We start from the raw sequence: 22,082 nt of genomic DNA, 5'->3' as shown, positions 1-22,082 counted from the left end.
AATCATTTTTTAATGAACTATCAATGACTAGGGAGTAGCTTTCTTCCACTCTTCTTGATGTTACATCCGTTAAACTTTCAAATTTGTGGGTATACGTTGTAGAAGGAAGGTTTTCGAAAACACTCGGTTGCGTTTTATAGTGTTTAGTGGTGAATTGCCTCGAGCATTTGTGATAATTCTGATTGGATCAAGATGTCGAACAAGATGTATTATTCGGATAAATACTACGATGATAAATACGAATATAGGTTGGTATAAATAACAGCAGCATATTATAATGTCTCATTTAGATTTCGATTTTGGCCAAATGTGCCATTTTGGATCGTTTTGCTATATGTACAAGTATATACTTTCTAATTATATATTCATATTGATATTTTCTTGATGATATTCGAAAATTTTCTTGTAATGAGGAATGTATTCATTTCGTTATATTTTATGTACCTAATTCCGTAACTTCTTTGTCTAATTTTTGGACGCAGAGGTAACGTATCATTTAAATGGCCGTCTGGCACGTTCTTTTGTTTGCTTAGTAGTCTATTCATTCTTAAACAATATTGAAATTGGGATGAAGAGATGAAAAGAAAGATAGAATATTATAAAATGTTAATACAGTCATGCAAATTTCATGATCTCTCTTATTGAAATATGTATATTTTTACTTAAAAAAGTAGTTTGTAATTACCATATTTTACAGTATGTTACAAATTTCTTTTACATTACTATTTTAATTCGAACTAGTTTATTCAATTGTTTATTAAAATTCACCATTTTAAAAACAGTGTATAAATAAAAACATAAGATTATTGGTAATACATATTATGGATGTATGTATATATTACTTATGGTTCTTTTATTAGGCATGTAGTACTACCAAAAGAAATGATTAAATTGGTTCCAACTACTCATCTCCTCTCGGAACAAGAGTGGAGAGCTATTGGTGTTCAACAAAGTCAAGGATGGGTTCATTATATGATTCATAAGCCAGGTATGCCAACTGTTTGAATTCTTTATATACTATTCAAATTTTATTATTATCCTCTGCTCTTTACTTTAAATTGTATTTACAAAATAAATTTTTAATAGAAGATTAGTAGAAGTATTTTAATTGGTAAATACTTGTGTTTCAGAACCTCATATTTTACTCTTTAAAAGGAAAATAACATCTCCACCACCAGAAAATTAATTGTACTGACAACATTGTAACAATTTGTAAATAATACTCCAAATCATTGTTAATATTCATAAAACAACTCAATTATAGCAGCTGACCATTCTAATGGCTTGTAAAATCAATATTAATGCAATGTTAAGTTGATAAATCTATATTTAAAATTCACTGAGACAGAGCAACAATTTTATTCTTTCTAAATTCTTTGTGGAAATAACGTAATTCATTGTTTTAATTTTTCCTTTTAATGTCATTCCAAAAAATCAACAAGAGAATTGTGTATATATGTCTATAAAATCCCTTAGTTCTTAATTACAGTTTAAATAGTACTTATATTTTGGATTTACCATGACAGCTTGGTATTTCATTTAATAAGTAAAATTTGAGTATTCTGATTCTTTTCTGAAAATCATAGTTCTGTAGCAGAATTAGTTATTCTGTTAAGGATTTATTGAGTAAGGAAAATTGTCATTTTGTGATTAAAGTGCCTTATACAAATGTACTAACTATTAGGATATATTTTAGTATTACATGTTTAGAATAATCATTCCTTATGTTTAACAAGAATGATATAATGGAAAAGTGTGACCTTAAACATTAAGCTTTCACCAGTTACATTGATTTTAATCTAGGATTCCAATATTAATAATTAAGTATCAAATTCTGCATTCATTAGATATCTTGCCATACAATTTCTTATATCATTCAGAATTACATATTGCTCTTAGTCTACATATAATGTAATCTAGAAGCTGCTCTCTAATTATATGTATTTCTTGCAACATTTTATCAGTATTTCCGAAAAGTAATTTTTACATCTAAGTATTAAACGATTCACTTATTTTTATTAAATGAAACCTATACTCTTTGTCCATTCTTAAATAAACATTTGTAACAAATACATGTCAGTTTAATTTTATTTTCCTTAAATAATTTTATTCGCGAATATGTGATATGTATTGTAATTATTTGTATCAGAATATAACTTTCAACGCAGAATTATGCAAACCAAGTTGCGTTGATACAAGATACGTGTATTTCTTCATTTGTATTCTTGGGCGACAAAAAGTGAAACAAATTTAGCCGAATATGCGAGAAAGGAGGGGCAGAATAATTAACACAATCACGTGACTGACCTCAATCCAATTATACAAACATCGTCCCTAGCGGTCAAGTAATTCTCACACTAATTTTTGTAAATTTTACATTAATTAAATCATCGTTTATGAACTGACGTATATTGCGTGCTACAGTTCGTTTCACTTTTATTACATAATTTCGTTACCATTTCTAACAAGGAAGCAAGCGATTAGCGAAATCCATCAAGATTAGAAAAAATTAATTTACATCTTTATAATTAAACCAAATAACTAAAAATAATATCTGCGAATCAAATAAAAAAAATATTGCGCTATATATGTATAATAATATATTTTTTTGAAATTCAAAATACTAGCGCTATATCATTTTTTCATTAACAGTTTCATCCAAAAATATACGGTACGTATTTCGTAATAATTATGATTTGACTTGTACGTGTGCCAATTACCGAACTGTCTACTATATAAGGTATAACCATTCATTCAAGTTTCGAATGTATGTGTCGATTGAGGCACACGCGGTTTCGCAAACCGCGTGTATGTTTGCGCGCGTGCAACATCGTAGGATCTCCGGCTACATGGTGAAGGTACGTAAGAAAAACGACGAAGAGGGAGGATAGAGTAGTCGGAGTTCGGTGAAAGGGGGCAAAAGGATGCCGAGGCACAGAGAAAGAGAAAAAGATAGAGGGAGAGAGAGAGGTGGAATACCAAAAGCAAAGGGTGATGGAGAGGGAAAGAGATAGTTGATTTCTGACGCACACATGGTTGCATCCATACTATTCCGTACGATACGAAGGGCTCTGTTCTCATGGGCCGGTCGCCGTCGCCGACAGTCCACGAGAACAGAGCGTACCGATAGTATGACGATCGCGCTCGCGGGAAGAACAACATTTCGCGTACTCTAAATCGAAGCGTGATCAGCATCCCGATTAAAAAATTAGCACGCGCGCAACGTGATTCGATTGCATTGCCGCGCACGCAGTTTCTTCTATCGACGACTACAATCGTGAATAGAACTAATTTATCGGGTAAGTCAATTTTTTTTTACAAATACCCAAAGCGAATGTTTATAAAATATACGAGATATATCATTCTTAGGGAAATGAAAGCATTCGAGGTTGAAAGCCGTTGTAGTTCAATGACATGGTAGTTTTGTAGAAACCTGATAGCGATAATTTACTTTTACTTTTTTAACAGTAATAGGAGGTAAACGTCTAAACAATGTGACAGGAATCAAAGGGTAAATAAAGTCGTGTCTCGTTGCACTCATCTTTGCCCCGACTGTAATTATGATCTACATAACACTTAAGACTTTTCTCATTGCGTATCGTTAGATGTATCTATTGTGCTAGTAAAGAGTTGAATGATTTGATACAATGCGCATCTTGTCTCCGTGGTAGTCAATCCACGTACACAATAGAGAAATAGAAATTGATCGCGCAAAAATATGGCCGGAAAATGTTTGATTTCGGTATTGTTTTAAAATGTATTATATATCGAGAAAGATATATGTATCTTTAAACAGTCATAAATCAAGGAAAACTGTATCTTTATAAAAGTGTGCAAAAAACTAAAAAGGAAATTCTTTAGTCATTACCATCTTGATATGGCAAACAAACGCTTGAAATTACGATTTCCCACGCGTATAATTTTTTCTTTTCTTCTAGACATGTGACATCAGTGTTATCTGTGGATTGAACATCTTTATTTAGACTTACTCATAGATACGCGCTTTGCACAGTAAATCCATAATTACCATGCTTCTTTGTTCATTTGATGAATAATATATCAAGTGTGTTTCAAATTTTTAGAACGCCGCGCGTTCTTCATCGTACGGTTACTATCGCCATGTGCGGTTCAAACAAGAATGGCACGTGTATTTGGTTCCTATCGTCTACTTTCATTTGCCCTCGCCCGGAGCGCATATAAATCGAATCTTCTATCTTACTTAATAATCATGCCAATACAAGATCAATTTCGGTTACGTCTCTCTTATTTTTCTTTTTTCTTTTTTCATATTCGTGGAATCAGTATGAAAACTTCCACCGCGCATGAAGAAAAATAATGACAAATTTTTCTGCAGTATACAATTTTATTAGTGGATGGAACGTAAAGGCAGATTTCCAGGACAGTTTAAACCGGTTAATACCAGTTTCTGCGAGATATACATACATACATATATGTATACATAGCACGATGACGAGAAAATTTGTAGTTTTAATTTACATTTTTATTCATTAATTACTCTTATCAGTTTAATATTAATTGATCGAAAATTCCTGATACAAACATGTATGCATCTTTTATAATAAATTTGGATAGATTTAATTACGCCATACCGTTTTTTATGATAAGAATATTTGATACCGGATGCTGCGGAATTAGGGAATAAACATGAACTTAACACCATGTACTATAGGGTTAATTGGTGCTGTCAGATGATGGGTATGCTTGCACGATGGGTGTCGCGGGCAATATTCAAATGAACAATTAACATTTATGAATATTTCATATCGTTTGTGTTATATAATAAGTTATATTATGCATTATCTGACATGATGATTAGAATGCAGGATCAATGAGTCTTGGAGCACGCCTTCAGGATTGTTTTTCTGTTCACTTTTGTAATTATATGGATAAGTATACGTTTTGTGTTTACATTCCATCTATAGAATATTTTGCTAGACTTACGATCAAGAACATGTTACAAATACTCTGATAATATCGGTTTCAATTATTATTTAATATATTTTATCGATAACAAAAAAATTTAATGTAACAGAAAGTTATAAAAATATTTTAATTTACTCGAATTAGGTCTGAATGTACACAGCATATAATATTGAAAATACATAAAACTTATATGTAATTTTAAATAAGCCAAATTATGAATTAAAAAGTTCAAGAAATTGATTATTTGTAACCAATAAAATTGATGGAAAACGTAAATAAGGTAATTGCATTATGGAACAATACCTCCCGCAAGATAAAAGCGTAATTTATGATAGTGTATTAATAGGGGCACAGACCATTACTGTGTTTAGAGACGTTTAGTAATATAAAATTAATTAGTCTATATTTACCTGCATTAATTGTTCATGAATCTCAACCAACGTTTAAATCTGGAACACTCTATGCTATCTTATATTTATCCATTATTTCACTCTCACATGTCAGTCTTATCACGGTCTTCCACACATGTGCAAATATTTTAATATGTTTACAGTTATAAGAACGACGTTACATTTCGACAGGCTGGAATAAAAAGATAGTAGAGTAATTAGAGTGCTATCTCTTTCATACATATACTATATATATAATTTAATGTTTCATATATCGTGCCTGAAGCAATATCTTATTACTATATTACTAGAACGACTTGTGTAATGTATTTCTGAGAAATGTTATGTTAATTTTAGCTAAAACGCAAATTTACATCGATTCCGCGCTGTATTAAGTAATACTAAAAATATTGTTACTTTTTTTAGGATAAAAAGACGATATGGCTCATCCAAAAAAATGGAGAAGTTGCATGTCAGAAAACATGCTGACAATGCTTACAGTAGCCGCTGTAGTGGCGGGTACAATTCTCGGTTTCATCTTAAGAAATGTCAGAGACGAACCATGGACAAAACGCGAAGTTATGTATATTCAATTTCCGGGAGACATATTTCTTCGAATGCTCAAAGCGCTTATATTACCACTAATCATTGCTAGCATCGTTAGCGCAATCGGCGGATTAGATCTTAATTTATCCGGTAATTAAAAAAACATGTGTATACTTTTTGTAAAAAAAGTTTTGCAGATAATCGTTTGTGACGAATGGATTGCGTGGGTGTACAAACTTGTTTACGTTAAGATGCCTGGTTTGGTAAAACACAGATTACCGGTATTTTCTGGTGTGATTTAGCTTAGTCAGAGAGAAAACAATTCCGATAACAGATGTCCTATCTTTCTAAATTATTAATTTGGAAGCATTAATGAAGTAAAAATTATATAAGAAAGAACAATATAGATACTCTCTCTCTCGAATCAGCATTTTTCCGTTCATATATTGTTTTTCGTTGTTTAAACGATTGAAAATTATGATTTGTTATTTCACAGTAACAATTCCAGCGTCCACGTTTTGTGAAATACTATTACATATTAATCCTAGTATATCGTTAAAAGAACGAAATAAAAATTTTGAAATATATTTAATTTATAGGAAAGATTGGTATAAGATCAATTTACTATTATGCATCAACGACAATATCTGCTGTAATTCTTGGTATAATTTTGGTCTTAATTATTAGACCTGGAGAATACAGTACGCATGGTATGATCGCAAAGGATAATGTAGCGCCAACTAGAGATATTACAACTACAGACACAATATTAGATTTAATCAGGTATAGCAATAAATATTATATTTGTATTACAATAAGTTTCGATTTTTTTTACGAAATTTTATTTTTAGGAATGTGTTTCCGCCGAATCTTGTACAGGCTTGTATTGCTCAGGTATATTAATTTTTCTATAAACATTATTGATTAATATTGTATAATAAAAATTTTAATTAATTAATATTGTGCTTTAGTACCGCACAGTACTAATAGAGCCCAAAAATAAAACAGGGGGTAAATATTACATTTAAATTAAATTTGTTTATAATTGTGATTCTATTAATGTATTTTATAAACAATTTAATATTTTTTCCAGTAAACAACATACAAGATTGGGATATAAGTCATAAGTATGGAGATGGTATGAATACTTTGGGCTTGGTTATATTTGGAATTGTGTTAGGAATAGCTCTTAGTAAAATGGGTGAGCAAGGAAAAATTCTCTTATCTTTTTTTGACGCTTTATCTGAAGCAACAATGCTTATTACTAGATGGGTCATATGGTAAGCAAATGACATAACAAATTATTTATTTAATTAATTTAAGTCATGCAAAAAGTTTTATTTTTTTATAGGACATCTCCAATTGGTGTGCTCTTTCTTGTTACTTCGAAGCTTTTAGAAATTGAGGATATTGGTGCTATTGCTGGACAATTAAGTTTATATTTCATTACAGTATTATTAGGTTTGATTATTCATGGTTGTGTAACACTTTCTGTTATATTCTTTATTTGCACAAAGCAGTTGCCATTTAAACTCATAGGCAAGATGACTCAAGTTTTAGCTACAGCATTTGGTACCTCATCAAGGTGAATTATATGAATTCATTCATTCTAGAAAATGTGTCAGTAAAAGTTTGGGATTTATAAATAATGTATTTCTATGAATACAGCACTGCCACATTGCCAGTAACAATACAGTGTTTGGATAATATAGGTGTAGACCAGAGAATTACACGATTTGTTGTTCCAATTGGTGCTACCATTAATATGGATGGGACTGCATTATACGAAGCTGTTGCTGCAATTTTTATAGCTCAAGTCAGGAGAATTCCATTGACCCTTGGCAATGTTATTGGTGTTAGGTAATTGTTGAATTAAACGAATTAAATGAATTAAACTTTGAAACTTAAGCTTAAAATCTTAATAACTTTGATGGTTTGATATACTTTTGTAGTATAACAGCAACTGCAGCCAGCATTGGAGCTGCTGGCATTCCACAAGCTGGTCTTGTTACAATGGTTATGGTGTTAGATACTGTAGGATTGCCTGCTGAAGATGTAACACTTATCATTGCAGTAGATTGGCTCTTGTGAGTTATCCGCTCTGGCATAATTATTAATCAAATTAAAATTTTTTACATTTTAAATAATTGTTAAATTCGCCTATAGGGATCGTTTCCGAACCACGATAAACGTCATATGCGATGCACTCGGAGCTTATGTTATTGAACATTTAAGTAAAAAAGATCTTGAAGCAAGTGCAAACCTTCAGGAGGAAACAATCGAATTAGCCAGAGTGAGGAAAGCAGATGCATAATTTTTTAGTTTTCTTGTTACAAATTCGCCATGTTATTATATGAACACAATTTTACTGTGTTCATAATATTTTTTATATACTTTATAGTCAATAATTTGTATTAATGTATATTCATGTTGACTCTAATTTTAATTTATATGATAATCTACATATAATTATGTAATTACTAAGTATTTTAATCACAAGAATGCTGTTAGATACTTAAAAAGATTGTTACTGTTACATACTTAACAAAAAAAAGTGATTGAGTATTAATGTACTTTGAAAGATCAAACTTTGATTTATTTATGTTCATAAATGTACTAAAAATACATAGTTTTTCTTATTTAAAAAAAATATTTTATTGCAATTACTTTTCTATGTGAAATTTTAAATATTATATATTCCATTATATTAAAACATTCCACAGATTTATAAAATACAACTAATAGAGAAATTATATTTAATACTGTTTCACTTCTATACATATATAATATTTATTAATTTAGATTTTATTAATATAATCTTAGGAATAATCTCTTCTAATCATATTTGGAAATGTAGATTATGAATTCCTTCTATAGTTTCATATTTTTAAATTATATGGATTCCTTTAAAATTTGTTTAATTACATCTTTAAAAATGCTTGTTTAATTATAAACATATATATACCTTGAAAATAGCGAAGATTTGTATTTACATTTACAGAGCAATTCTTTTGTACAATTATGTGTCTAAAAGAATTTAACACCTTGATTATCATCAAATAAAATTAATTCTGCTTTCTTATTTCCTTCCAGTGTTTTAAGTGCTCTGATTAATACTTCTGTATCAAGTCCATAAAATTCTAAAAACAGGAAGCATTTGTTTTACATCACAATTTTTCTTATCTTCCCTAAATACAACTTTTATAAAAGTACATACCCTGATTTGTTGTATCTTCTCCTTGTGTTAACTCAAATAAAGTACATACGGAACCGACAAATCCATTCTCTTGAGCCCAGTTATAAATAATTTCACCCCATTCTTCCAAAGTATGCCAATAAATTAGCCACCTTTGTCTTGTCTTATCTAATGGGCTTGCATTCCCTGATCTTGCTAATTCTTCCAATACCAATAAGATAGCCTCTGGTGATAATTTGCCTGTTTCATATATTAAGGAATAAATTTATAAGCAAGTAATAAGTTTATCATTTTACTCAATCATTGTTATTGTAAAAAGGATACGATTAATTGCAGTATTATTAAATAACGGGCTTGAATGCACTTCTCTTATATCTATAATAGCTTGTTTTGTTATACGATAATATTCTAGGATTAAACTTTTCCATGCTGCTAATTGTTTAGCTCTAGTATCTGAATGAGGCTGAAGTCTGAAAGTTTTCATCAAATATTTAAATATATAGAATGTCAGAAGCTATGCTTATGTATGTACATAAATCATAGTTTAAAATAGATGATCAACATAACCTATTAATACTTACGTAAAAAAAGGAGGAAAACTGTATTGCCATGGCCATTCAATTTCTGCCATTATTATTAATATATCAAAAAAACTTATGTGAATCACACGATGATACAAGTAGTTATATCTCCGAAATATTCTTCATAACAGACAAGGATATTTCTGAAAATTCTAACAATAGAAACAAGTATTTCTGAATATGTCATCTACTATTACAATATACGCGAATTCGGCTGGGTGGTTGATTGGCTATCTTATCACTCTGAAATTGTTTTCTTAGAATCAAAACTATTACAAGAAAAATTAATCAGTTATAAAACTAAAAAAGTAAATATGAAGAAAACAAAAGCTAATTAATAAAGTTATCAAAATATTTTAATAACATTTCTAAAATGATAACTTTTCTTTAAAAAAATGCTCGTTTTACAAATAGTATTACACATTTATTTAACAATAAATTCATACAAACAATGATGTAAACATATCAAATTAAGTATAAAATACATCCTATAATATCAATTACAAATTTAACCTATAAATATCGATTACTGTAGTGTATTTAAATTTTCATAAATGATTATGTATTGGTTTTGGTAATATATTCCTCCATTTTCAAAATCTCTGTATGGTCTTAAACTGGAAAATGGATTCTGTTCAAAATATGTATACTTTACATGATTGTTTAAGACTTCATTGAGTCTGATTTGTTCTTTTTCTGCTTCTGTTGAAGTATAGGATGTTAGAATCAATGGGCAATTTTGCTCAGCTACTATCTCTAAAGATTGTCTCCATGAATAGTTTTCAGATCTAAAATCTTCACATTCATGTATTCCTGCATTATATCCAACAATAAAATCTGGTTTCACATATGAATCATTATCTGTATAATTCTCATAAAGCATACTACATACTTGAATTAAAAGTTGTTTATTATCATATTGACAATCCTTACACAGATTCACTGATACGGAATCTATAGATAATTCAGGTCCTATTAGAAAAATTTGTACTGTTGTAATGCATGGTAACCAGTGTAAGAGAATTTCCCAAAATTCTATACTATCAATGTCTATCATATTGGCTGCAATAATATGAACAACGAAACTATTACCATTCAAAAGATATCGCAATTTTTGTATTGCGTAAAGAAATGTTAAAGGTCGTGAAAGATATTCTGAATTAATCATTGTTTCCTCTACTATTGATATATGTGAATTCTTCCATGGTTCAATGTAAGAATCTATAAAATCTTTCATGCTTTTTGGTAAATTTACATGATTTATATGATATGGTATTCTTATTTTTGGTATCTTTTTTTCATGTGTTATTGAGATTACATCTAAATTAAAACATAATTTTATCAGATCACAATATCTTTTATGTACAATATCATCTTTGTGCTTTGTGCAAAAACTAGTATTTGGACAATTAGGGCAATCTTCAAGAACTCTTATATTTTGATCATGACACACAACACATAATCTAAGAAATTTGAACATTTGCTCTTCATAATGCTCTAATTTTCTACCAACCTTTATTGCTACTAATAACATGAAATTCATTTTCATTTGAGTCCAAGCTTTTATATCAACATTCTGTTGAATATTTAAAAAGGTTGATAGTTGATTGTCCTTTAAAATATTGCATATTGCATTGCATAAATCTTTATGTTGTGACCAATGCATTTTTTGGTGTTCCTTGGAACAATAAGAGATCATAGTGCAATTACCACATCTTTTTAAAGAGATTTCTCCCCCAAATTTTTTACAAACATGGCATGCATTTGCATAAAAGAAATAATTATATTTAGGTAACATTTTATGTATAAAATTTTGTATAAAAATGTACAAATACAAAGGTATGTATGTAATATAAAATCTTCAAATATTATAAAAATTGTTTTCTTTCTTCGTATTGAGTGGCGATGTATACGATTAAGTATCATTTTACATAAAATTTTTCTTGATCGTTCAATCATCGTGTACGTTTCACATTTTATATAAAAGATTATGTAGGATCTATAATACTTAGGTAGATTATGAATACTATACACCGCAAATATTTGTAAATAAATAAAAACTTCACTAATAATTTATACCTTATATGTATCTGTTTCAATAAAAGCAAAAATCTTTTCAATAAAAGTTGTCCACAAAACAACAATTAGATCTTGCTATATTATAAACAAACTTCCGACATAAAACCAAAACCAGTATTGCCATCTACAGTATAAGATTTAGACTTTGAGTACGCTTAAATATTTACCGTTTGCTTTTAAATGTTTGGTAATGGGAGAGTTTTAAGATGAAAATTAACAAAATACAGATTCACTGAGTTGATTATAAACATATATTACCATATTGCCATATTTATAGTCTAAGATACAGTTTAATAAAACGAACTAAAGAACTCTATTCGATAGTTCTAACCTTGAAATCGTGTTGTTCCATAATAAATGTCATAGATGGTATTTGACAATATAACTTTTTAATCTTATATGAAAAATATTCTGGATATAATAAGTCGTAAAGTGATAAATTAACAGTTTTTGAAACTACTAAAATATTTATTTGTCTTTGATATTTATCAGAATGGGGTTATCAAATAAATACGAATAATGCCTCAATTGTTCTTAAATGATTAATGGAATTGTCACTGTGTTGGATTGTATTTTTCTTAATTCTTTTTCCAATTTTTATTATTGTGAAATTATTATTCCTTTCAGAATTGTTGAAAATATGATTACCTTGAGAGGAAAATTGAAGAAGGATAGTGATATACCAAACTCAAAAAACAGAGAATATAATAAACGCGTTTCTGTCCGTGATAAGCTATTAATAAAAGAGGTATAATGAGATAAGAATTTATGAAATCGTCTTGAAATTAGGAAAAAAATTATAACTAGCTGTTTTAATTTTTTCATTCATTTAGGTTCAAGAAATGCAGCAAACATTACCTAGTACATGTCAGGTGAAATTTCAAGATCCCGATTGTCTACATGAGTTTATTCTCTTGATTGTTCCTGATGAAGGATATTGGGTTGGAGGTAGATTTCATTTCCAAGTTTATATACCTGAAGAATATAATATGGCTGTAAGTGTATCATCATTAAAACTTATATATATGAATTTGTGATTAGTCTGATATTAACAAAATTATTTTAGCCACCAAAAGTTAAATGCCTAACAAAATTGTGGCATCCTAATATAAATGAGGATGGTAACGTATGTCTTTCAATTTTAAGGCAGAGTAGTATAGATGAAATGGGATGGGCACCGACTCGTAAACTTAAAGATGTTGTATGGGGTTTGAATTCACTTTTCACAGTAAGTCTTAGTAAGTCACAGTAAATTCTATTAAAAATGTTTTTATGATTATATTAATTAATCATATCCTTCTGCAGGATCTTCTAAATTTTGATGACCCTTTAAACAGAGAAGCAGCTGATCTATTTGTAAAAGATAAGGAATCCTTTCGAAGTAAGGTTAAGGATTATGTTATGCAATATGCAAAAAGATGATTCAGATCAGTGGGTAATGTTATAACAGTAACACTTTACGTTTATGGAATTAGCTTCTTATTTTGGTGGAAAGTTCGAGTTTGATTAAAAAGAGTTGTTTTAATTTGATATCAATTAATTTGTATTTAACTATCATTCAGTGCTAGTCTTCTTATTCTAGGGAGATTGTTTTTGTTATACTTGAACCTGTTAATTATATGCAGCTTTTGAATGTTATGATACTTCCTTGCAGTTAAATTTATGTAACTAATGGTACAGAGAGCGAGAACGGAGAACATGTCATGTGTACAATATACTTATCCTTTTTATAGAGCATTGTAATGATGAAAGACCATAATTTGTAAATAAAGTCAATATTTAATAATAAAGCTTTCTTTAATTATTTAGCATTTATTGGTGATTTTATTAGAATATAATCATCATTTTTGTACAATTTTAAAGGTTTGTACCTTGATTCGTTAAAACGTGATTTTATCTTACGTTATATTCAAATATCGATCGGTCGATTCTTTCTTACTCATAGATCTTAGGAGTAACGATATGAGTAGACGGTAATATTTCGTTAAAATAATTAAACGTAACAAATAAATAATAACAAAAAAGAGAACAAGGAAGGAAGATTCTTATATTTCGATACTATCCTCTTCTTTTTTTAATTGCTCTTCCTTGTTCTTTAAGAAACTGACTAGATGCGTGCATGAAATTTTACAGTCACATAAAGAAAATTGGAAAATCATTGCTTAATAATATCTTATTCGTTAGAACGTGGTGAGCAGTTCTTCTTGTATGCTAGTCGATCTAATGAGTTTTTGAGTGGAACCTAACAGGCTTTCACTCGCCAGGCTTTGGTTCTCAGATGCTATTTTCGATTTCTCTTCGTGGTACTCTTCGTTATACTCTTTTAGTCTGTTACCTAAGAACACTGCTCTCTCGCGTTTCCTAATCATAAATTCCGATAGTTGTAGCCATCTGTGTTCGTGGCATTCTTCCACCAATGGTCTTTTACTAAAATAAAAACAAAACATATAAAAACTCTGATTCATGTAGTAATATTAAAACAGAGAATACAAACCTGGGTGCCCGTTTAAAAACCAACATAAGGAACCTAGTAGCCTCCTGACTTAACTCTTTATACAGATGTTCAAATCTGTATCTCACAAACAGAATATTTTGTCTGGTCTCATCAGGATCCTTGCCACGGAACGGTGAAATACCAGATAGGAGTACATACATTAGTACACCGACCATCCAAATGTCTGTTTGAGGATGAGCCGGTTCCTCATTGTATACCTCGGGTGCTCTATACTCTGGATGACCAGCTTTCGGTACTGTTGTACCCAACTTACTAACGAGTCGAGCAGAACCCATATCAACAAGTTTGACTTGGACCGATCTGACATTAGACATCACTATATTGTCAGGCTGAATGTCAAGATGACAATATCCTCGCCAGTGAAGGTACTGCAAACCGTCCAGAATTTGGGTCATAGCAACTGCTACGCAATTTTCTGTATATTCATGTCTACTCGAGAAATATGTGAGAATATCAGCTCCCTGAAGCTTTTCCAAGATGAATAATGCAATCGGAGAACCTTGTGCTTTGTACGCTGCCTCCAACATCGCTATCCTCTCGTGTCTCAACGAACGAAGAGCTTCAAACTCTCTGTTCACTTGCTTTTCTGTTTCCGTATTCAGCTCCAAAATCTTGGCGACTATCACACGGTCTGTACTTTTATCAACACCTTTTACTACAACGGAGAATTGGCCTCTGGAGATCTCAGAGATGAAGCTATACTTGCTTGAGAGATTCGTGTCGGTCGACCACTCGATAGGATGGTCCTCGATGGAGTAATCCATATGTGGCTTGTCTTCATCGAGCACTATTTCTTGACCTGACTCAGTTAGTTCTTGAAGGTGCCTCATAGCTCGAGTAATTTGAACCTTTGGACATCCTGGTAGTCTAGTTTTGATCAGCTTCGATGGGATACCCTTTTCGCTCCAACCGACGCGATTTCGTGCTGCTAAACGGAAGTTATAAGAAGTGTCCGGTGTCAAGTCTCTTATCATGTAAAACTCGTGATCGATGTTCGAGGCTATATCTATCCAATCGACCGAGTCACCTAGTTTGTATTGGAGATTGTAACACAAGACTGGAGAGTTGCCATCGTATTTGGGTTGCTTCCATCGTAGAAGTATTTCTGTGTCTGAGACATCGGAAAGCTCAGGAGAATCAGGACCTAAAGGAACAACAGCTTCCACTAATCTCGTTCTGACCACAGTCTGTCCGAGGGAGTTCCTGGCGACGATCTTGTAACTACCAATATCGTGTTCCTTCGTTGGATTGAAGCTAAGTATAGATCTGCCGTCTTGGTCCTCGGTGACCTTTACTCTGTTGCTCTCCTGAATCATCATGTCATTCTTGTACCATTGAATCACTGGTTTGGGACTTCCAACAGCTAGACAAGCTAGCTGAGCAGGCATTCCTTCTTCCATAGGTTTAATTTGCGGTTTTTCACGGAAGAATGGTAGATGTCCCTCCTTCTTCGACTCTATCATTGCCTCTGCCTCTGCATAACTATCCAACCGAGTACCCAATTCGTGTTTCAAGCGCCTCAGAGTGAAGTTATCTGCACCGTATCTACTGATTCTTGCTCGTCTCTCGTCGTCGATTTCTTCGTCCATAATATCCGTAAAGCGACGACGTTCTCGTATAATAGGCGTCCTCCAGTCGAAACTTTCTTCGGTGATGGTACGAGAGAATCCAGGACTACGATTGCACGCAACCTTCATGTATTCACGCAAACGCACAGGGAAGTCCGTGTCACGTAATTGGAGAAGATAGGTATCTGGACCATTTTGATAGTGGCTTTCGCTCTTGATGATTCCAATCTCCGTGTCAATCGGTTCCCTCGTAGCAATCTGGTTCTCCCAAGGTTTAGCCGGAGGTCTCTTTATTGGACTGTATGATCTTTCCTCGCTGGGCTCGGGAGTGTATTTTTGGCCAGGCGGATAGACCATTCTAGACGGATGCTCGAAGGCTGTATTCAATTTGCGTCTGCGGAACCACGTGCGGCAGGAAGCGTTGTTATACCAATCGCGATACAGTTTGTAATAGTTCTTCAAGTTCTCCGACGGGATTTTGTACAAATCAAATGGAAGTCTGTCAGCATAGTTCAACCAAGGATGAGCAAGAGCAGCTTTGACATCCATTCTTCTATCAGCGTTGTACATCAGTAGAGAACGAATAAAATCTTTGGCTTCCTCCGAGATGTTCTCCCAACGATCATCGAACTCCCATTTTCCTTCCCTGATCTTCAGCATCGTCTCCCTGTCGTTGTTACCTCTGAATGGCGAAATTCCAGAAAGCAAGATGTACGTGATAATACCAACGGCCCACATATCCGCACTGAAGGACACTCCCTCGTTGTTGGTAACTTCCGGTGCCACGTATTCGGGCATACCATATGTCAAAGTCATTAATTTCGCGTGTGAAATTCTTCTTGCGAGCCCGAAGTCGCAGATCTTCAGGTCGTCACCGCCTGTATGTGAGATCAACAGGTCTCCGAGCGTCAAACCAAGATGAGCAAAATGATTCGAATGCATGTAATCCAATCCCCACAGTAACTGTCTGATATATCCAGCAATATCTGCTTCGGTGTAGTATGCTTGTTTCGTCAAAGTGTCCACTAGCTCACCACCAGCAGCTAGTTCCATGATCAGTGTGACAGATTTATCAGTCTCATAAGCGTCGTGCAGTCTCAGCAATTTCCTATGGTTCAGACTGTTCATTATATCTATCTCGTTATACATGTATGGCCTAAGTTCTCCCTTTCCATGCATGACTTTGGCCGCGAAATTCTTTCCGGTGCTTCTTTCAACAGCGTGGTAAGTGACACCTTGAGTACCACGGCCAAGCTCGTCACCGAGGTCGTAGAACTCATCGAGAGGCTTATCGTGATGAGGTTTAATATCAGACTTCCTCCTGTACGTTCTGTATCCGTACTCGTGCTCGTTCTCCTCCACGTGCAGCATCACGGAACAGGAAATGGATCCGGCCACGTTTCTTGCGCTCACCGAGTATAAACCTTCATCCTTCACGATGGTATCGCTGATGGTTAAAATCGTAGTGTCTGGTTCGGTGAATTCGATCCGAATTCTGGAAGAGGTAGTAAGAGGTTTCCAGTCCTTGTACCACTTGATCTCCGGGTAGGGTACACCAATAACTTTAGCCATTAGTTGCCCAGTTTTTCTAACCATTACAATAGTTTCCTCCGGTCTCTGAATAAATGTTGGGTATTCGGCAATCTGTAGCCAAACTCTCTGTCTAGCTTCACCATGTTCGTTAGTCGCGACAGCTTCATACATTCCCTCGTCTCTTTCGAGCATCCTATTAATGAATAAAGTGGCTTGTCCGTTTCTCGTATAGCTCTGATCGTATCTTCCACCAGACTCTATCAATTGGTCGTTGAAATAATAGGACATCTTGGGTTTTGGATAGCCATAAACGAACCAGAAGAGGTTACAATTGTGATTCTTTACACCATATTGAGTATCGTGTTCTTGACGAAGGAATCTAGGTGCTTGAGCGTAATTGTCGTGAGGTGGTCTTTCGATGTCGAAGTCCTTGGGGAAGTAAGGACTGGTCTCCGGACGGAAGTCGATGCCAGGAGGCAAGTAAGGGAAGAATTTCGGTGGATCTGGCTCCAATTTCGCGCGATACGTTTGCGCATACGGTGAAGGGTCGCTGATTCCGTATTTGTTTTCTACACGGATACGGAACTTGTAGTCTCTGAAGGGTTCAAGGTTACGGATGTCACACACACAGCTACGAATACCTGTGCGGACAGTGAACCAATCACCATCCGGAAGTTCGCACATTTCTATTTGATACGTCACTGGAATGCGAGGTCCAATGGGGATGGATGGCTTCCAAGAGAGTGTCAGATGACGATCCATCATTCTGCTGATAATTGGACGATCGGCCAAAGGTAATGGAACGCCAGACTTGCGGTACTTATCGAAATCTGCATATTGATCTCCTAGAGCTTTCTTTGGTCGTGGTTCCAATGACTCATAAATTAAGTCCGCGGTGCAAGAATCTTCGCCATGGGGGTTTGATATTTTTAACATATATTTTCCCGCGTCCAATTCGTCGGCATTGTTTATAACTAAACGCAACAAGCTGCCTTCTTGGTTCATCCTGATCCTATCGGTTTGCCACATTTTGGTACCATTGTGGAACCATTGGAATTCAGGTTCTGGGATACCTGTGACGCAGGCTGTAAATTTGGCTGCCATTCCTTTATAATATTCACAGTCACCGATTTTTTTCAAGAATGATGGTGGCTCAGCCTTCTGTATCTTCTCGATTGTATCAACCACTGTCAAATTCGCTACACATTCAGCTTCACCACCCTTGTTCACTGCTTTGCACTTGTACGCTCCGGCGTCATCATAGGTACAATCTTTCACGTACAAACAGCAAACATCTCCGTCACGTTTAATTTTGTATTTATCGTCATCATTTAAGATCGGCCTGTCATTGAAGTACCATGTAATATCCGGCCGTGGTACGCCGGTGATGCGAGCTAGGAACTTGACATCGAACGAAGGCAATTGTTGTAGATCCTTGAACTTCTGCAAGAAGTTTGGTGGTTGGAAGATCTTCCTGATGTTAGCTGTGGATTTCGTAGAGTCTTCACCGAGTGGATTCGATATACGACATTCGTATACACCAGCATCTGCGGACTCGCAAGGGTTCATCTCCAGTTCTGTCTTCTTTCCATCGCAAGTCACAGTTAAGCGATCGGATGGCTGCAGAGGAGCACCGTCCTTGGACCAGCTGACTTCTGGCACGGGATTGCCAGTGAAAGAAACAGATAAGTTTAATGGTTGACCTTCCTCGACGTAGACGTCTCGCATTGGATTCACAAATCCAGGTTTCTCTTCTGGTTGATCGGATAGAAGTTTTCCGAGTACGCTGATCGTTCCTGTACAAGATGAAGTGCCTTCTGTGTTGCTTGCAATCACTGTGTATTCTCCCGCGTCTTCTGGTGTTACTTTATCTATGATCAACGCCTGAGTTCCATCTGGCAGATCGACAGCCTTTATATGCTTTCCATCAGGTATGAGCTGAAAACACAAAGTTGATGAAAATAAGGGGAAAGTATTCTTAAATTTTCAAGATTTGAAGAATTCATGATGATTTACGAACCTCTTCGCCGTTCTTCAGCCACTGAAGCTGTGGTGTTGGTTTGCCTAGAAGTTTGACTATCATTTTCGCCGGGAAACCTTGCACAACATTCAATGGTTGAAGTGTGGTTATGAATTCTGGTCGTTTCTCTTTCTCTTCGATCTCTACTTTGGCGGAGCCAGTAATTTCACCGAGCGAGTTGGAGACAGTCATCGAGTATACGCCAGCGTCTTCCGGACGAACATAGTCGATCCTTAAACCGATAATACCGTTGGGTTCGTTCATGAAGTATATCTCTTTCGATTGTCGTAGTGGTATGCCGTCTTTGAACCATTGAACTTGTGGATTCGGGAAAGCAACCACTTGGGCTTCCAATTTCAGTGGTTGTCCTACGGTAGCCTTGGCATCTTCTAATGGTTTCGAGAAAGATGGCTTTCTTCTTGCAGCTGAAATTATATTTATTATTATTATCATTCCTAATTTCATTTCCTCACCAACATTTAATATAAAGGAAATTCCAAAAGATTTAATTATGAGTTTAATTATTTAACTTTGAATTAATCCCTAATTTGATTTTTCACCTAATCGTAAAACGTCACTCACGTTTAATAGCCACGGCACATAACGAAGATTGTTCGCCAGTAGAATTGGACATCACGAGTTTATAAGCTCCACAGTCTGTCGGTTTCACGCAATCGATCGTCAATTTAGTGCTGCCATCCGGAAGTGTCTCAATCTTCATGTGTTCATCAGGAACGATCTTCTCTCCATCTTTATACCAACCTACATCAGGTACAGGGCTACCATCGATTTTCGCTTTAAGCTCCAGACAATCACCCTCGTCCACTTCTTTTGTTTTAGGCAGAAGATGGATAAAGCTAGGGGAGATCAATTGCATCGTCAAATTACAACCAGTTTGCGCGCATCCATCGACGTTGGTAGCCCGGCATTTGATCTTTCCAACATCGTCTATAGAAAATGTCGCGATGGAATAAGTGCTGTCCACGATGCCATCTACGTGTGTAGTAATTATGTGTCGATCATCTTCTTTGATCACTTCACCATCTTTTAGCCAGGTTAGCTTTGGCTTGGGGACACCGGTTACGCGAACTTTCAGTTCTAAATCTGTGCGATCTTTGCACTCTACATTGGCCAAGTCCTTAAGGAAGGTTGGTGGCTCGGCTGAAAATCGAATTGTATAATTAAAAATTCTTTCTCACAACACAATGACGAAGATAATCTTTTCGAACAGTTAACATAGAACAGTAACCAACAGTATTTACATAGATAAATTTTTATACTCACTGTGTGGAGTTAGGGTTGCTTGTCCAGTCGCTTCACCCAGATAATTCTTAGCTGTAAGATGATAAGTTCCCTTGTCTTCGACTTCCACGTCTTTAATGATAAGTTTGAACTTGTTGTTCCTCCTATCCTCCTCGAAATCGTATTTATCTCCTTTCTCCAGGACTGTACCATCCTTGGTCCACGTGATATCAGGTTTTGGATTTCCTTTAACGATGGCCTCCCATGTAAATGAGTCTCCAACGGACGCGACAACGTCTTTCAATTCTTCAATTTCAGGATGCAGAAGGAGATGTAAGAAAGCCTGATTACAGTAACAAATATTTTTATATTTTCAGCTGAAGCGAGTCTTCTTTATGATGTTGAATTTATACTAACGCTAGCTTCAGCTTCGCCGTATTTGTTTTTCAGTTTCAGCGTGTATTCTCCAGTGTCTTCATTCGAGCATTTTGGCACGCTCAAAGTGACTGTAGTACTGGTTAGATTGTCATTTGCTGGCTTGCTCTGCGTGGTGAACTTTAGTCGCATGTCGTCTTGTGGGATTTCGTCACCCTTGAAGTACCTTTTTAAACGAGCGACATGAATTTATAAAAAGTTATATAGCTATTTGAGGGAATATGGTAATGAAGTCCTAATAGTAAGACTTGCATGCTTCTAACATTATAATATATCATTACATGTACTCATAAAGGTCTGAAATTTCGTAACAATATTTTCTAAATAAATACTCATGTTTCTATATTTATTTCATTTTTTTGCGACAAAGTGCATTTATGTTATGTTTCCTTTGAATTTATTATTTAACATAGTGTCGCTAAGGATAATTTATGACTTATAATCAATAACGTACCCAATATCCAAATTGTGAAGCAGTAGCAAAGGAAATAGGGATAAAATAAGTAGTATTACAAATAGTACTGATAAATAAAGTATGAATAATACTGTGAATACTAACAAATCACGGATAATATTTAAAGAACCAATACAAAAGTCTAAAAACTGTTAAAAAATCAATGATGAAATATACCATGTTGTGTCAGGAGCAGGATCAGCAGTGAACGTAGCCTTAAACTGTCCGGTCTTTCCTTTGGCCACATCCACGTCATTCAAAGGTTCAGTAAACTTGGGTCTTCGAAGTTCATCCACAGTTTCAACAGTCAAATATCCTTCTACCATAACTTCGCCTAGTTTGTTCGTGAACGTGCATGTGTACACTCCTTCGTCTTCGAGAATGGCCTTTTGAAGTTCCAAAGTAAAAAGTTCTCCAGCGCTGGTGATTCTGATGCGCTCTCCGCTTCGAAGAGGTTTCCCATTCTTGAACCATTTTCCATCGGCCCTTGGCAAACTCGTCGCTCTGATACTGAACACGACCGTCTGGGTTTCGTAGATCGTTTTATCGCTGAGGGTCGCTTCGATGATGTGAGGAGGCG

The 22,082-nt window shown here is 34.4% G+C and overlaps 6 protein-coding genes across 18 annotated transcripts in view; 3 read left to right on the top strand and 3 right to left on the bottom strand.

Annotated features, from left to right (window-relative positions):
• The first annotated feature begins 54 nt into the window (after window positions 1-54).
• LOC100645907 (cyclin-dependent kinases regulatory subunit) lies at window positions 55-2,072 on the top strand. Its single transcript, XM_003395474.4, has 3 exons — window positions 55-248; window positions 861-988; window positions 1,131-2,072. Exons 1-3 carry the CDS (start codon window positions 193-195, stop codon window positions 1,184-1,186), a joined length of 240 nt encoding a protein of 79 aa, XP_003395522.1. The 5' UTR covers window positions 55-192; the 3' UTR covers window positions 1,187-2,072.
• A 1,092-nt stretch (window positions 2,073-3,164) lies between these two features.
• On the top strand, window positions 3,165-8,965 carry LOC100645369 (excitatory amino acid transporter 1). The gene is made up of 10 exons (XM_012308544.3): window positions 3,165-3,299; window positions 5,760-6,029; window positions 6,479-6,662; window positions 6,731-6,773; window positions 6,851-6,890; window positions 6,973-7,159; window positions 7,231-7,464; window positions 7,548-7,739; window positions 7,832-7,966; window positions 8,046-8,965. Exons 2-10 carry the CDS (start codon window positions 5,774-5,776, stop codon window positions 8,191-8,193), a joined length of 1,419 nt encoding a protein of 472 aa, XP_012163934.1. The 5' UTR covers window positions 3,165-3,299; window positions 5,760-5,773; the 3' UTR covers window positions 8,194-8,965.
• LOC100645242 (vacuolar protein-sorting-associated protein 25) lies at window positions 5,355-9,933 on the bottom strand. 5 transcript variants are annotated; one of them, XR_007224095.1, is made up of 6 exons: window positions 9,657-9,933; window positions 9,400-9,545; window positions 9,097-9,315; window positions 8,845-9,019; window positions 7,824-8,142; window positions 7,511-7,675 (listed from the first exon to the last, which is right to left on the bottom strand). XR_007224095.1 is itself a non-coding variant. In XM_003395468.4 (4 exons), exons 1-4 carry the CDS (start codon window positions 9,704-9,706, stop codon window positions 8,907-8,909), a joined length of 528 nt encoding a protein of 175 aa, XP_003395516.1. In that variant the 5' UTR covers window positions 9,707-9,933; the 3' UTR covers window positions 8,842-8,906. The 5 variants fall into 5 exon arrangements, 1 of the variants encoding a protein (XP_003395516.1); XR_001098702.3 differs by lacking the exons at window positions 7,511-7,675; window positions 7,824-8,142 and adding an exon at window positions 5,355-5,526; XR_007224094.1 differs by having other exon boundaries at window positions 7,511-8,142.
• Window positions 9,934-10,058: 125 nt separating this feature from the next.
• On the bottom strand, window positions 10,059-11,869 carry LOC100646500. Its single transcript, XM_012308543.3, has 2 exons — window positions 11,736-11,869; window positions 10,059-11,655 (listed from the first exon to the last, which is right to left on the bottom strand). Exon 2 carries the CDS (start codon window positions 11,452-11,454, stop codon window positions 10,183-10,185), a length of 1,272 nt encoding a protein of 423 aa, XP_012163933.2. The 5' UTR covers window positions 11,455-11,655; window positions 11,736-11,869; the 3' UTR covers window positions 10,059-10,182.
• A 1-nt stretch (window position 11,870) lies between these two features.
• Window positions 11,871-13,525, top strand: LOC100646139 (NEDD8-conjugating enzyme UBE2F). Its single transcript, XM_012308541.3, has 5 exons — window positions 11,871-12,104; window positions 12,363-12,483; window positions 12,569-12,730; window positions 12,802-12,963; window positions 13,041-13,525. Exons 2-5 carry the CDS (start codon window positions 12,376-12,378, stop codon window positions 13,155-13,157), a joined length of 549 nt encoding a protein of 182 aa, XP_012163931.1. The 5' UTR covers window positions 11,871-12,104; window positions 12,363-12,375; the 3' UTR covers window positions 13,158-13,525.
• A 6-nt stretch (window positions 13,526-13,531) lies between these two features.
• LOC100649328 (obscurin) overlaps window positions 13,532-22,082 on the bottom strand; it is a 37,261-nt gene continuing 28,710 nt past the window's right edge. For all 9 annotated transcript variants that reach the window (XM_020863075.2, XM_020863076.2, XM_012308538.3 and 6 more), the window contains 7 exons: window positions 21,680-22,082; window positions 21,031-21,214; window positions 20,656-20,956; window positions 19,954-20,532; window positions 19,372-19,796; window positions 14,230-19,289; window positions 13,532-14,162 (listed from right to left, as the gene is read on the bottom strand). In XM_020863075.2, the coding sequence (XP_020718734.2) occupies window positions 13,916-14,162; window positions 14,230-19,289; window positions 19,372-19,796; window positions 19,954-20,532; window positions 20,656-20,956; window positions 21,031-21,214; window positions 21,680-22,082 (7,199 nt within the window). In that variant the 3' untranslated portion in view covers window positions 13,532-13,915. The remainder of the gene's footprint in view (window positions 14,163-14,229; window positions 19,290-19,371; window positions 19,797-19,953; window positions 20,533-20,655; window positions 20,957-21,030; window positions 21,215-21,679) is intronic.

The sequence above is a fragment of the Bombus terrestris genome, chromosome 5 (assembly GCF_910591885.1).
Source record: "Bombus terrestris chromosome 5, iyBomTerr1.2, whole genome shotgun sequence".
NCBI classification, from domain to species: Eukaryota; Metazoa; Arthropoda; class Insecta; order Hymenoptera; family Apidae; genus Bombus; species Bombus terrestris.
This window is presented reverse-complemented; position numbering and strand designations above follow the sequence as displayed.

Excerpts from the sequence above, each read along its gene's own strand:
- LOC100645907 (XM_003395474.4), top strand. The coding sequence starts at position 193 with ATGTCGAACAAGATGTATTATTCGGATAAATACTACGATGATAAATAC. Across the intron at positions 249-860 it reads GATGATAAATACGAATATAG|GCATGTAGTACTACCAAAAG; the intron begins GTTGGTATAAAT and ends TTCTTTTATTAG. Across the intron at positions 989-1,130 it reads TTATATGATTCATAAGCCAG|AACCTCATATTTTACTCTTT; the intron begins GTATGCCAACTG and ends CTTGTGTTTCAG.
- LOC100645369 (XM_012308544.3), top strand. The coding sequence starts at position 5,774 with ATGGCTCATCCAAAAAAATGGAGAAGTTGCATGTCAGAAAACATGCTG. Across the intron at positions 6,663-6,730 it reads ACAATATTAGATTTAATCAG|GAATGTGTTTCCGCCGAATC; the intron begins GTATAGCAATAA and ends TTTTATTTTTAG. Across the intron at positions 7,160-7,230 it reads ATTACTAGATGGGTCATATG|GACATCTCCAATTGGTGTGC; the intron begins GTAAGCAAATGA and ends ATTTTTTTATAG.
- LOC100645242 (XM_003395468.4), bottom strand. The coding sequence starts at position 9,706 with ATGGCAGAAATTGAATGGCCATGGCAATACAGTTTTCCTCCTTTTTTT. Across the intron at positions 9,546-9,656 it reads AGTTTTCCTCCTTTTTTTAC|ACTTCAGCCTCATTCAGATA; the intron begins GTAAGTATTAAT and ends GAAAACTTTCAG. Across the intron at positions 9,020-9,096 it reads AGAAGATACAACAAATCAGG|AATTTTATGGACTTGATACA; the intron begins GTATGTACTTTT and ends TCCTGTTTTTAG.
- LOC100646500 (XM_012308543.3), bottom strand. The coding sequence starts at position 11,454 with ATGTTACCTAAATATAATTATTTCTTTTATGCAAATGCATGCCATGTT.
- LOC100646139 (XM_012308541.3), top strand. The coding sequence starts at position 12,376 with ATGATTACCTTGAGAGGAAAATTGAAGAAGGATAGTGATATACCAAAC. Across the intron at positions 12,484-12,568 it reads ATAAGCTATTAATAAAAGAG|GTTCAAGAAATGCAGCAAAC; the intron begins GTATAATGAGAT and ends TCATTCATTTAG. Across the intron at positions 12,964-13,040 it reads GTTTGAATTCACTTTTCACA|GATCTTCTAAATTTTGATGA; the intron begins GTAAGTCTTAGT and ends ATCCTTCTGCAG.